Source organism: Bombus vancouverensis, chromosome 7 (assembly GCF_051014615.1).
Source record: "Bombus vancouverensis nearcticus chromosome 7, iyBomVanc1_principal, whole genome shotgun sequence".
NCBI classification, from domain to species: domain Eukaryota; kingdom Metazoa; phylum Arthropoda; class Insecta; order Hymenoptera; family Apidae; genus Bombus; species Bombus vancouverensis.
Genome location: NC_134917.1, coordinates 6,880,019 through 6,893,137, shown reverse-complemented (window position 1 = coordinate 6,893,137; position 13,119 = coordinate 6,880,019). Strand labels below are relative to the sequence as shown.

Genomic DNA, 13,119 nt, shown 5'->3' with positions numbered 1-13,119 from the left:
ATGGACAGTCCAGCAACGTGAAATAGGAAATAAATACCGTTATCCACTTACCTTTACATATCACCTGTGGTTCTTCTCTACATTCAACTGTACTCCAGTTTTCTCGGTTGGTTGGTAATTGATTATATCATTTACATCGTACGTTGCTTTTTGTCATCCCTGCACTTGTCGCTGCACCGTTCTCAGGCTCCGCCATTCTTATTAACTAACCGAACAAATACGCGGGAAAATGCCTGTTCAATATCACCATTTTGTGGATCTAAATTTGCTAAAATATAATCAATTGTAATTAATTTACTATGCGAACACGGGTTTTGTTATTATATTTACATATGTAAATATTCATGACACAATTCTCGCATTCAATTACTCAGGTGGTTCATGAATAGATGCATAGTACATACTTACATAGAGCACGATAGGCTAAGACGGCTAAGCTGTATAAATTTCAACTCTCGATATAGCTGAAATGAGTTATCAGTAAACATTTGAAAATCTTGAAAACATTCTACCGGCGTACTTTTTATTCCTTCCACATAGCTGCACTTTTACATACGATAAAATCAGTGTATTCACACAGATAAATTTAAAAAAATGCGACGCTAAATATTTGTGATGAACACTTATTTTATCGTTGAACCATTAGCGTTCTCCCTACCACTTATCCCTACTTTCTGATCAGCTGGTTTCGCGAATGGCCGAAGTAGCGCGCTGATCAGTCAAACTCGATGCGTGATTTGGATGGCCTGCGATGGCCGCTGTTAGCGACGTGAAATCGTTACAATCGCCTTTCATTGCGGATTATAAATCAGTACGTTACGAAGGCTATTTATCCTATATTACGTTGAATAAGGTTCCACGAAAGAAACTATTGTCGCGTAATAATTCACTCGTGTTGCTGCATAGGTCAACGTATGTGAACAACTCGCTCTTTCATCGTCCGTCGGAAACTGGGACGACAATTCCGCGGGATAAATAACTTTTGGATCGAAAGTTTGAGTTTAATCGTCGTGCCATATAACGATCCAAAGAAAAAATGTCAGAGGGTAGAAAAAGGAACGTGAGAGAAGATTCCAGGGGTAATATTCTGAAGGACCATTCATGGAGTAACGGACCTGATAGCGAAGATGATCAAGCTGGCGAAAATAAATTACTCAATGAAAACACGGTTAGTCCAAGGTTCGTAAATTTATCTCACTATTATCTCACTGTTAGATACGTCCTTGATGGTAATGATTATTCTGTTTCGTCCATCACTTCTCGTACGACACATCCTTCTTTGTTGTTTTTTGTTTTTTTTGTTCTTTGTTAACTGGTATATACAGTATACTATTTGTTAGCTATTATGCCCGATATCGTATCTTACAAATGCGTTATTGCACGACGTGTCATCATAGAAATATCTTTCGGAAAATTGTGTTCAATTTATTAAATTTATAAATATATAATATAAATATATAATAAAGTAAATATGTAATAAGGACAAGATAAAAAGTATTCATTAAAAATGCTTCAGATAAAACAAGTTGTAAGTAGTTATAAAAACTAATATTTGCTTTTAAATAATCTATTAATTATGTGAATAATTAAATCCTTGGAATGATAAGTCAACAAATGTATTCTTTTATATTTTTTGTGCATAAATAAAAATTATTGCTATCATCAATAACATAGTCTAAAGACATCAGTTGCATTAAAACTATGGAATATAGAAGTGCCATTAAAATTACATTATAAATTATAAAATAGCTTACCTGTAATATTTGTTGGAAACATTTTTTGTTTATAGTCATCATCATTCACCTACAACGGATCCATTTACCTGTAAGACGACAATGTTTACTGAGGAAAAGATGCGTCGAAAATTGAAATTCTTCTTTATGAATCCTATTGAAAAATGGCAAGCAAAGCGTCGTTTCCCATATAAATTTATTGTGCAAGTTATTAAAATTCTGCTGGTCACAATACAATTATGTCTATTTGCACATAACAACTACATACATGTAAATTATACTTGGGATAATCGAGTAGCTTTCTCGCACCTATTTCTCAGAGGATGGGATACTTCCTTAGAGGTAACATATACTCAAAATTTAACTAGCAAGTTGTTTCAGATATAGCATATACAACTAGCTACTGTCAATATATATTAAAAATATAAAAATTAATTATATTATTTCATTATTTTTATTTTCAGGTACCAGTTTATCCACCAGTGACAGGTCCTTTAGCAATTTATAAACGAGATGATTTCTATAGTACAATTGATTATGCTTTAGATGGCTACTATAATCTTAGTAATGCAATTGGATCTTATTCATATACCGAAGAAGATAATTCGTTTAGTCCAGTTACTCTATGCTTATATCAATACAAAGAAGGTATTATATTTGGTTTTAATGAAAGTTATGTTTTTGATAAAGAAGTTATAGAAACTTGCATAAATATAACCCATCAGGTACATAATGAATTTAATATGTCAAAGCTCTTACTTGCTAAACAAAACATTAATGTTAATTTTTCAGCCCTTGTCAGGGCTTATTTAAAGTTTGCTTTAAAAACAGTTAATTTGAAGGCTGCCGGTCCTATGACACCACCTGATTGTTATCAATTTAATATTAAAATTGATTTTGATAATCGTGATTTCGATGGACAAATGCTGCTTTCATTAGATGCTGAACCAAAGCGATTACAATGTAAAGGTGATACGCGTTATACAACGGATAATCGTATTGAATCAGCGCTAAGGACATTATTAAATTTACTTGTAATTTTAATTTGTACTGTATCTCTTGTGTTATGCTCAAGAGCTATATACAGAGCACAATTGTTAAAATTTGAAACTATGAATTTCTTCAAAATAGCATATGACAAATCGTTGAGCCTTGATGGAAGATTAGAATTTTTAAATTTGTGGTATGTCATGATTATCGTGAATGATCTTTTAATTATTATGGGTTCAGCTATAAAAGAGCAAATCGAACGAAAACAGTTTGGCAGTGATCATTGGAATGTATGCAGCATATTTCTTGGTACAGGAAATTTACTTGTTTGGTTCGGTGTATTAAGATACCTCGGTTTCTTTAAAACATATAACGTTGTTATTTTAACATTGAAAAAAGCTGCTCCTAAGGTAGCACGATTTTTAATATGCGCGATCCTTATTTATGCTGGTTTCACTTTTTGTGGCTGGTTAATTTTAGGCCCATACCATTTGAAATTCAGATCACTTGCTACAACTTCCGAATGTCTTTTCGCTCTCATTAACGGAGATGATATGTTTGCCACATTTTCTGCCACTTCATTTACCAAATCTCCGATTTTATGGTGGTATTCTAGAATGTATCTATATACGTTTATTTCGTTGTATATATATGTGGTTTTAAGTTTATTTATTTCTGTGATAATGGATGCTTATGACACGATCAAAATTTATTATCGCGATGGCTTTCCGAAAAATGATTTACAAACTTTTATTGCGGCGTGTACAGATGAAGCATCTAGTGGCCTTTATAGAGATGATTCTGAAAGTAGTGATTTATCGGAGCTTTTAGATCGCTTTTGTTGTTGTCGGAAAAGACCCTTTTACGGGTCATTCTCAGGATCAAGTACGGAATTCTCAACGAAATCGGAACAAACGTGTGGAGGAGCAATCTGTATATAGTGCATTAAAGCATAATAATGTCTTAGATAAATATTATGGCTCCATGGCAGATACTCGGTACTATAATGACAATTTCATCATATAAAGTAATTTTTGTAAAATTACCGTGTCGTATTTTTTATTTTTGTTTTTTTTTTTTGGACGCCGCAATAAAGTGCTACTAGTTTTATACTTTAGAAAGATATAAATGCTAATATTGATAATTAATGCTAGATATTAATAATGAGAAATGAATAATTCATATTTTCCCACTTTTATTTATTTAAGATATTTTACTAAATGCATCTCAGTATTTAAAAATGAGATGTTAATAGTAACAACAATGATCTTTATCATTTATGTATACAAAGTATTAATGGACCATAAATAATTGTAAAATATTGTTTTTATTGAGAGCTTCTGTAGTACATATAAATATAATCCACCTCTTATTAAGGAGCATTTAAATATACAAACAAAACTGCAATATGCTGAAGTCAGTTAAGTAAGTAATGTACAATTTTATATATACGTGAATTTATAATTATTGTTTTCTAAAACTAACAGTTGAATGAAATTAATTCAAAATATAAGTATTTATAAATAAGAACATGTTATCTCTGTTAATAATGCGATAGATTCTAGAATTGTGATAAAAACAGAATAACTAGCATATTGTTAAGTATTAATATGATGAGCCATTAAATTTGTAATTTACACATGTACATTACATGTACTTACATAACTTTAAGTGTTGTATCATGTTATACAACATGCATTGTACATGATATCTTGGTATCTTTATATGATGTACATTGTAAATTTTACAAAATGAAATGTTTTTCTTAAGATGAATGCATAATAAATGTATAATGAATATATAATGATATATTCAATATATAAATATATTTATAATATACTACAAAATACAATAAAATTATAATTTTTTGAACACTCTATATCTTTCTTTATTTTCTCCTATGTTATGTTAACTACGATTGAATAATATGAAATTATTCACATTTTTAATGAGTCATACAAATGCAATGTATACTTTCAAATATTGTGCACACAGTAAAATATCGAAACTATATAACCTAGAATTGATGCATAACATTTATCTGAATCATTCACCTTATCAGAAGCATTATTAGTGACATGAAATACATATCAATTCATTAGTGTCAAGAAATTCAAAAGTTGATAAATTTGAATTTATAAATTAATACGTTAACATATTTTTTCAATATATGTTTTATTACAAAAAGAATGCTGTTGCTTTTAGCTTTCACGATAGTTTGTCCTCTAATACATGAAATATGATTTTAGTCATCCACAAATACGTAAATGTATAGTTTTACTGGAACTTTCACCATAAATAGCTCATTTATTGCAGTTTCAAAGTGTCATTGATTTTTTTGTCTCAATTCATCCTATATTGAACTCTGGTAAATGGAGTGCACTGACCCAAGAAACGAACAGAGCTGGTCACTGACCGTACCTAAACCGATTCACTGTTTACATCCAGTTTTAAATTTCGAACTGTCAAGGTGAAGCGTGGTGATCTGTTATTGTCAAGCTTGAGTGCATAAGAAAGCATCAATCGCATGAAAATTAAAGAAATTCCACGAAATAAGTGCCTTGAGGAAATCAAACGTGTTTGTATAAAAGTAATTAAAATCATTTTCCACAAAAATGTCAAGAATAAGCCATACCGGAGCAGGATCGAACAAAGTCGAGCTTGAATTCCTGTTCTCAAACAAAGAAGGATCTGCTAGTGAACATAGTATCTCAAGCATGGTATCTAGTATTTCTGCATCACAAGATGAAAATTTTCGCGTGTCAAAGCACGCAGAAAATAGTTTTAAAGTTATGGAAAAATATTTACATGAACAACAATTGACAGATGTCATATTAATTGCAGGTAAGATTCCTTTGTCTTCAAATGTTTGTCTCTCAGCAATGAGTCATTTGATTCTGAATTGATACAAAGGATTTGTAATTATTTATTTGTGATTATAACATAATATATATATATATTATATTATTATATATTATTATACAGTATTATTCTTAATTCAGGAAAAAAACGTTTCCCTGCACATCGTTTAGTACTTAGTGCAAGTTCAGAATATTTTGCTGCCATGTTTACTAGTTCTCTGAGAGAATCTACACAAAATGAAGTTGAGCTAACGGGTGTTGATGGGGATGCATTATGGACCTTAGTTTGTTATTGTTACACAGGTATAATAATTTGTATAAAAGGTTTTAAATAAATGTGAATAACTGTGAATATCGGAAAATTTAATTTTATGTTTTTGAACACAGGTTGCATAGAATTAAGAGAAGATAGTATAGAAACTCTTTTAGCAACAGCGTGTTTGCTACAATTGAATCCAGTTGTTAAGGCTTGTTGTCAATTTCTCAGGAAACAACTTCATCCAAGTAATTGCTTAGGGATAAGGATGTTTGCCGATACACAGGGTTGTTTAGATTTATTAGATCATGCCAACGCATATACAACTAAACATTTTATGGAAGTTACAAAAAATCAAGAATTTTTATTATTATCTGCCATTGAAGTTGCCAAACTTTTAGAATCTGAAGATCTGAATGTTCCTTCAGAAGAAATTATTTTTCATGTAAGATTTTATAACATCTATATATAGAACTAAACTATATATAGAAAGAATATTAAGAAATTTAATTTAATTTTTAATGATTATTTTTAATATTAATACTTTAGGCTCTTATGACATGGTTAGAATATGATTCAGAAAGTAGACGAAAGGATGCAAGCAAGTTATTAAGCCTCGTGAAGTTGCCCCTATTGTCTCCTGCAGTAAGTTAAACATTTTTCCATATTTAAATAAATATTACAATATTAGTGTAAACTTAATATGTATTCATACAGTTTATAGCAGACAATATTGAAAGCAATGAAATGTTCAAAGATCAAAGATTGGCACAGGAATTAGTTATGGAAGCATTGAAATATCATCTTTTACCTGAACGTAGACCATTACTTCAGTCAGGACGTACAAAACCCAGGAAAGCCACAGTGGGTCATATGTTAGCTGTTGGAGGAATGGATGCTAATAAGGGTAAATGAATTGGCAAAATTACAAAACGGATATTTAATTAATTTACCATTATTTCTGTTAGGTGCTACTTCTATAGATGCATTTTCTTTACGTGATAATGCTTGGAAATCGATTGCTACAATGAGTGGTAGAAGACTTCAATTTGGTGCTGTTGTCGTTGATAAAAAATTAATAGTTGCTGGTGGAAGGGATGGATTGAAAACATTAAATACGGTGGAATGTTTTGATTTTTCAACATTTACTTGGAGTACACTATCACCTATGAATATGCATAGGCATGGATTGGGGGTAGCTGTGTTAGGTGGACCTTTATATGCAGTTGGTGGTCATGATGGTTGGAGTTTCCTTGATACTGTAGAAAGATGGGATCCAGCTACACGTCAATGGAGTTCAGTTTCTGCTATGTCTATACAAAGATCTACAGTTGGTGTTGCTGTATTAAATGATAAGTGAGTTTCTAAATAATCTGGTATGTAAGTGATCATATCGTTATATTATATACCCTACATGTATATGTTCAGATTATATGCTGTAGGTGGAAGGGATATCAGTTCATGTTTAAATACTGTGGAATGTTATGATCCCCATACAAATAAATGGACACCATGTGCACCAATGTCAAAACGACGAGGTGGTGTGGGCGTTGGTGTTGTAAACGGATGTCTTTATGCGTTAGGTGGTCATGATGCACCTTCTAGTAATCCTAATGCTAGCAGATTTGATTGTGTTGAAAGGTATATATATATATATGTATAAGGGATATAAAGAATTTATTATACTATAAAAAATAATGTACTTATAAGTATTAGTGATTAATACATAAATGTTATGATTATTAGATATGATCCTAAAACAGATACATGGACTATGGTAGCACCAATGAGTGTGCCCAGAGATGCAGTTGGTGTTTGTGTGCTTGGTGATAGACTTATGGCTGTAGGGGGTTATGATGGTCAACAATATCTTACGCTTGTTGAAGCATATGACCCACATCTTAATGAATGGGAACCAGTGAGTATATGCCGAATATTATTCATTCGTTAAATGTTTAGGCATATTTCACAGATATTTATATTACTAAAATATTTTAAGGTTGCTCCCTTAAATGCTGGTCGTGCAGGAGTTCCGTGTGTTGTTATAAAAAATTTAACTAGTTTCGGATTTGATTAATAGTAAAATACTGCATGTGCACAACTACGAAATATTGAAAGCACATTGAAGTATTTTAATTGAAAATTTTAAATCGAAGGATGAATTTGTAAATGTTACTATATTATAAAAGTAGCATTATTTTGTCTATAAATGCATGTTCAACAGCATGGTATTTCAAAACAGATAATGTAACGTTTGTACTGTATTTGATACGTTTCGTGTACTATCGTCAATTTTTATATATTTATACCTACGTCTTTTGTATAAATATATTCAAATTTATTTTTAACAAATATATCTTTTATGTCGAACAAATTTATTTTTCTTGTCGAGAAAATGTTTTTATTTACACATGTATTCATATATATTTTGTGAACATATCTTTTTTAAATAAATAAAATGCTCATTTTAACTAATTCATTGAATTTTTTGCCATCATATTACTTGACAAAGGGTCCATTGTATCATTTCATAGAATCCTAACAAGCAGGAAATGTTCTGGAACATATACAAAATATAATAAACCCATATGAAATATTATATATTTTAATATTATAATATATTATAATATTATATTATTATAATATTACGCATATTATAATATTACGTTCTGCTAATTGTATATAAATTAAATTTACCGTGGGAAATCTGATACTGATTCAGCAAATTTATGTCTAACCATAAAAGTAGCAATTGCTTCTGCTACTTTATCTGGAACATCTTCATGTACCGCGTGTCCACAAGCTGGTAATACTTGCATTTGAAATTTACCTTATGTATCAAGAAAATTTAGTTTTAATACATTTCATAAATATTCGATACAAATTTGAACTTTAATAAATTATACCTTGCATTTGACCAACAGTAAGTTCTCTGTCTAATCTATCAACGCCAGCTAGCAATAGTACCTTTGGAACTGGTACATTTAAGAATGCTGTTGATAAACCCTTAAACCATCCAAACCAATGTTGTTCAGTTCGGGATAGATCTATCCTCCAAACATATTTTTTAGTAGCAGTAGTGCTAGTTGGAGCAGGTGGTGGTGGCATATTTACTGGTTCTTCTTCTTGAATAATATCCTCTCGCGAAATCGTAGGCTCTGAATTACACTCGCATGACGATTGTGATAATGAATCGATATCATGGGTGGCTAACTTATTAGTTTCAGTGCTATAGCAATACAAATTGTAACATGAGAAACCAGTAAAAACACAACTGTGATACCTGAATATATTATGCATACAGGTACTAACTTTGTTATTTGTCCAGGAACTGAAACCTTAGCTGATTGTATGTTACGGATTTGGCCACTTCGTACACTAAAATGTGGATAATTAGACATTCTTCTATAATCTCGTTTTTGATTATACAACACAAATATGTAATATACATTAAAGAAGTAAATAACATTTTAGTTTGTACAGGATCAGCCAAAAATGTGCCTTCCTTCTGAAAAATTTGCTTAGAATAGCAAGTTTTGATAACTAATAAGAACTACATGAAAGACACACAAAGATTTAGTTATTTTATGTTTATAAAGTTTAAAAATACTAACCACCATTCTATAGCTTGAGAAATAGAACCAAAACTGGATGGTCGAGATCTTAAAAAGCTTTGCATAGATGCTAATGCATCCATAGCTGTTCCCTCAACAACATCGATAACCCCTAATCCACACAAATTTGATATTAATGATGCAGCTCTAACAGCTACTGCACCACCCATACTATGGCCCACTAGGATTACGGGATCATTTTCTGTTGTTGCTTTCACAATTGCTGCAACATCCCTAGTAGATAAACCAATCAAAATGTAGATATATATATATATATATATATATATATATAATTTATATTCGTAATTGACTAAAAATTTTACTCACTCTGCTAAGGTATCAGAAGATAAATCTTCTTCATTTGATGTTTGAGTATCTCCATGACCTCTGAGGTCAACTGCCATAACTTTGCATACTACCATAGTCATAAGTGATTTCTGAAACATATACAATATCCAAATTATTCTGTATTTTATACATTTAATAATTAATACCTACAGTGAATTCTGCCCATGTTAACGCACTGTAACCACCTCCATGTAACAATACTAACGTCGGACCCTCTGTACCCTTGGTATATATATGAAATGTGTCATTTCCTATTTTTACATCCTGAGAATGATCGAAATATGGGATCCATTGAACTGGGTCGTAATCTCTCTTACGTTGAAACCCTTTTGATTTGCTAACCCTGTTGATAATGAAAATTAAAATACACAAACTACAGTAACAATGAAATTTAAGATCTTCTATTAAATCCATGTTAGAAACTATTTTAAAGTACTATTACGAGGAAATTAATTTTGATAAGATTTTATTTAACATCTCAAATTTACGTTAGTCAACAATCTAACCTAGAGCCAATTCCAAAATTGACACTTGATGGTGGTAATTTCGATTTCAGAATCGACTTTTGGAGGGAAGACATATTAATATTCAATATATCCTAGTCCAGTATAATTCCTTTGTTTCTGTAGTAATACTGTTTGTAATCACAATTATGTTCAGTAGTTTTGTAAATACATCACAAACTGTATTATCGTTGTATTTTTCACGATTAACGGAATGCCAAAACTCCTCTGACAGCTTTAGGTTGTTACTACCTGAAATCAGTATTTCTACATAGAGAGAGCGCCTCGATGAATTTATTGCTATCATACCGTCTCTTTCTTTCTTACCGATATTCTTGGGCAAAGTTATCTTGTGTCGATATACGTATGTGTATGTACGGACGAGGTAATATCATTGACTAAGAATAGAATAGACGTGACACGCAATGATTTTTTGTGTACTACGTTTTGGAGGTCACCTAACCCCTTTACCATTTATGTGTCATACGACGTTATCGATTCAGTATAGAACTGGTTTCAATTAAAACTGCAGTCTTGTATGAAATTATAAATAAAATATAGAACAGGATATCCTATAACCGCAACGAAGTATAGAACTCTATCCTCCTACAATATTTCAGAAAGCATTACACGCTATCAAAATAACAAATAACTTTACAATGATAGTTAAATGATTCGTTTAATTAATTTCAAGTGAAATCGTAATTTAATATATCTGAAGCATAAAAATGAATTTTCTAATCTCTCCTATCTTCATCTTCGTATTCTCCGATTAATTATTAATTATATATTATCAAATAGTTTGACTTACAATCAGAAACTTGCAAGACAATTTATTGATAACTCAGGCGGACAAATTACGCTCAATGGAACAAGCAAAAGACCAACGAAAAGAGCAAAAGTTCACAAAAATCTTACTTCTATGGATAAATTCATAATATATCAATCAAATATTCTGTCTTCACAAATACATATACCAAAACTAAGGTTTAAAACAAACGACGCGACTTAAAAATAAAACTAAACAATAATGTTTAAAACTAACGATGCAAACTAAAACTAAGACTTGAAAGTAAGGCTTAAAACTAGGGTCTAAAACTAACAATAAGACCATCATCACCATCCTTCGCCGTCCTTAGCCATCCAGTAATAAGGATTGAAATTAATTTAATCTAGATCTTAGAACTAAAACCTACTTAAATTAAAGTATACTAGATCGCAGCTCTATTGGCAGCCTTTCGTATCAAAGGGCGAAATTTAAAAAATGAAATTATAAATACTCTATTAAATCAATTGTTCTATTTAATAATATAATATTTAAAAGAATTGGATAAAGGAGCTTTTAGCTTTTTACTCTAAGTTAGACAATGTATTTTTGTAGAATAAGTGCGCACAATGGACTTAGTCTAGATACATATGTTTATTTTAAAATTAATTAAAATTAAAACACACACTGTCACGTCCCGCGCCCCGCGCGATCCGTAGCGCGAAAGTAAAATTGGTAATTTCTTTCAAATCAAGGTAATTTAAAACGTTTATTTGAAACCGTGTTTACAGTACTTGAAGCGAAAGGCAGTTAAAGCCGCTATAAGCTATATCTTGCGAAAACTTATCTAACTATGTTTTTATATTTATCTAATTATGTTTTTATAACGATATTAAGACAATTTAAGTTGTAAACAAAGTCGGCAGTTGAACAAACGTTGGGGATCTTCCCAAACATTTTCAAAAGAAAGACCTTTTTTCATCTCCGATAGATATAAATAAATGTAGCGACTTAGAGAAGTCAGTATATTAATTACCGTTCGTCAACCGAATAATTACCATTGTCTATCGAAGAGTTACTTATCATCTTGTCTATCGAAGAATCATCATTTTGTCAATCGAAGAATTTTATATCAGTCTGTCAGTCAATTGTCAATATCGAAATCGAGTAAGATTTGAATAAATCATTACATATTGTTAATTTACTTTCGAACAACTTTAATCCTCTCCCATGCCAGTATTCTCGCACATAGCAGGTTAGCCGAAAGTGGAGCTTATTGCCAGTTGCATTAAATGTCAGTTAACGCTACCGAACGCGGTAACGCGGTTTATAATTTTCTAATTGTAAGGTATATCTAACTAAACGCCCGCATACCACGGCATCTCACGATGAATTATTAGTCCAATCTAGATCATCAAAAGACTCCGAAAAGAATTTTGGATAATCTAGACTAGATTATAGGTTGCGTAGTTTGGTATCGTTTTTCAAAGATGAATCGATTGGCATAAAAATAATGTAAAAATTAATCTTTGGAGAACAGTATCAATTACCAGGTCTCATCACGAGGAGGTGACTAAGTATGATATCTGCCAATAATTTCTACAACATTACACATAAATCTCAACATTCAAGCCGTTAACAAGAATATTGAGTTCTGACTCTATTCCACGAGTCTACGTAAAAAGATAGATATTTCTTAGCCCAAAATGCGCAACATTCATCTCTCAGGCAGCGCTTACATAAATCTTTATAAATTAGAAGGAAAGCACGCGCCACATAACATTTATCTTCCACACAATGATTACACCGATCATTACAAACATCGTACAATAATTCGTAACCCTGACAGCATTCAGTATCAAAAATATATATGTCTAATTTGGAACTAATATCGAAAATTATTACTTATTGAAGAGTATACGGGTGTGATAGAACTCATGAGAGTTAAGCTAGTATGTTAATTCAAATAATCATATAACTCATCGCCGAAGGAACTAAACCATGTGACATATTAATTATAGCACGCATAAATGTATAACGAGACCCCG

General features: G+C 31.3%; 3 protein-coding genes and 1 long non-coding RNA gene across 4 annotated transcripts in view; 2 read left to right on the top strand and 2 right to left on the bottom strand.

The window, feature by feature from the left end:
- LOC143302893 (uncharacterized) overlaps positions 1–670 on the bottom strand; it is a 56,571-nt gene extending 55,901 nt beyond the window's left edge. Inside the window, exons 1-2 of the long non-coding RNA XR_013058755.1 lie at positions 409–670; positions 52–268 (exon numbers count right to left, since the gene is read on the bottom strand). This is a non-coding gene — a long non-coding RNA (uncharacterized LOC143302893). The remainder of the gene's footprint in view (positions 1–51; positions 269–408) is intronic.
- A 12-nt stretch (positions 671–682) lies between these two features.
- LOC117164214 (mucolipin-3) lies at positions 683–4,600 on the top strand. The gene is made up of 4 exons (XM_033347127.2): positions 683–811; positions 907–1,179; positions 1,790–2,075; positions 2,198–4,600. The coding sequence occupies exons 2-4, from the start codon at positions 1,037–1,039 to the stop codon at positions 3,662–3,664; spliced, it is 1,896 nt and encodes a 631-aa protein (XP_033203018.2). The 5' UTR covers positions 683–811; positions 907–1,036; the 3' UTR covers positions 3,665–4,600.
- Positions 4,601–4,711: 111 nt separating this feature from the next.
- Positions 4,712–8,330, top strand: LOC117164234 (kelch-like protein 5). Its single transcript, XM_033347162.2, has 9 exons — positions 4,712–5,567; positions 5,726–5,887; positions 5,972–6,285; positions 6,390–6,485; positions 6,558–6,747; positions 6,809–7,196; positions 7,269–7,481; positions 7,587–7,758; positions 7,840–8,330. Exons 1-9 carry the CDS (start codon positions 5,339–5,341, stop codon positions 7,915–7,917), a joined length of 1,842 nt encoding a protein of 613 aa, XP_033203053.1. The 5' UTR covers positions 4,712–5,338; the 3' UTR covers positions 7,918–8,330.
- On the bottom strand, positions 8,199–10,557 carry LOC117164235 (protein phosphatase methylesterase 1). Its single transcript, XM_033347164.2, has 8 exons — positions 10,309–10,557; positions 9,953–10,145; positions 9,782–9,891; positions 9,455–9,688; positions 9,153–9,218; positions 8,747–9,069; positions 8,538–8,670; positions 8,199–8,397 (listed from the first exon to the last, which is right to left on the bottom strand). Exons 1-8 carry the CDS (start codon positions 10,380–10,382, stop codon positions 8,379–8,381), a joined length of 1,152 nt encoding a protein of 383 aa, XP_033203055.1. The 5' UTR covers positions 10,383–10,557; the 3' UTR covers positions 8,199–8,378.
- Between the last annotated feature and the right edge of the window lie 2,562 nt (positions 10,558–13,119).

Excerpts from the sequence above, each read along its gene's own strand:
- LOC117164214 (XM_033347127.2), top strand. The coding sequence starts at position 1,037 with ATGTCAGAGGGTAGAAAAAGGAACGTGAGAGAAGATTCCAGGGGTAAT. Across the intron at positions 1,180-1,789 it reads GAAAACACGGTTAGTCCAAG|TCATCATCATTCACCTACAA; the intron begins GTTCGTAAATTT and ends TTTTGTTTATAG. Across the intron at positions 2,076-2,197 it reads GATGGGATACTTCCTTAGAG|GTACCAGTTTATCCACCAGT; the intron begins GTAACATATACT and ends TTTTATTTTCAG.
- LOC117164234 (XM_033347162.2), top strand. The coding sequence starts at position 5,339 with ATGTCAAGAATAAGCCATACCGGAGCAGGATCGAACAAAGTCGAGCTT. Across the intron at positions 5,888-5,971 it reads AGTTTGTTATTGTTACACAG|GTTGCATAGAATTAAGAGAA; the intron begins GTATAATAATTT and ends TTTTGAACACAG. Across the intron at positions 6,748-6,808 it reads AGGAATGGATGCTAATAAGG|GTGCTACTTCTATAGATGCA; the intron begins GTAAATGAATTG and ends TATTTCTGTTAG.
- LOC117164235 (XM_033347164.2), bottom strand. The coding sequence starts at position 10,382 with ATGTCTTCCCTCCAAAAGTCGATTCTGAAATCGAAATTACCACCATCA. Across the intron at positions 10,146-10,308 it reads AATTTTGGAATTGGCTCTAG|GGTTAGCAAATCAAAAGGGT; the intron begins GTTAGATTGTTG and ends CATTATCAACAG. Across the intron at positions 9,219-9,454 it reads TCTCAAGCTATAGAATGGTG|TGTACGAAGTGGCCAAATCC; the intron begins GTTAGTATTTTT and ends TCCACATTTTAG.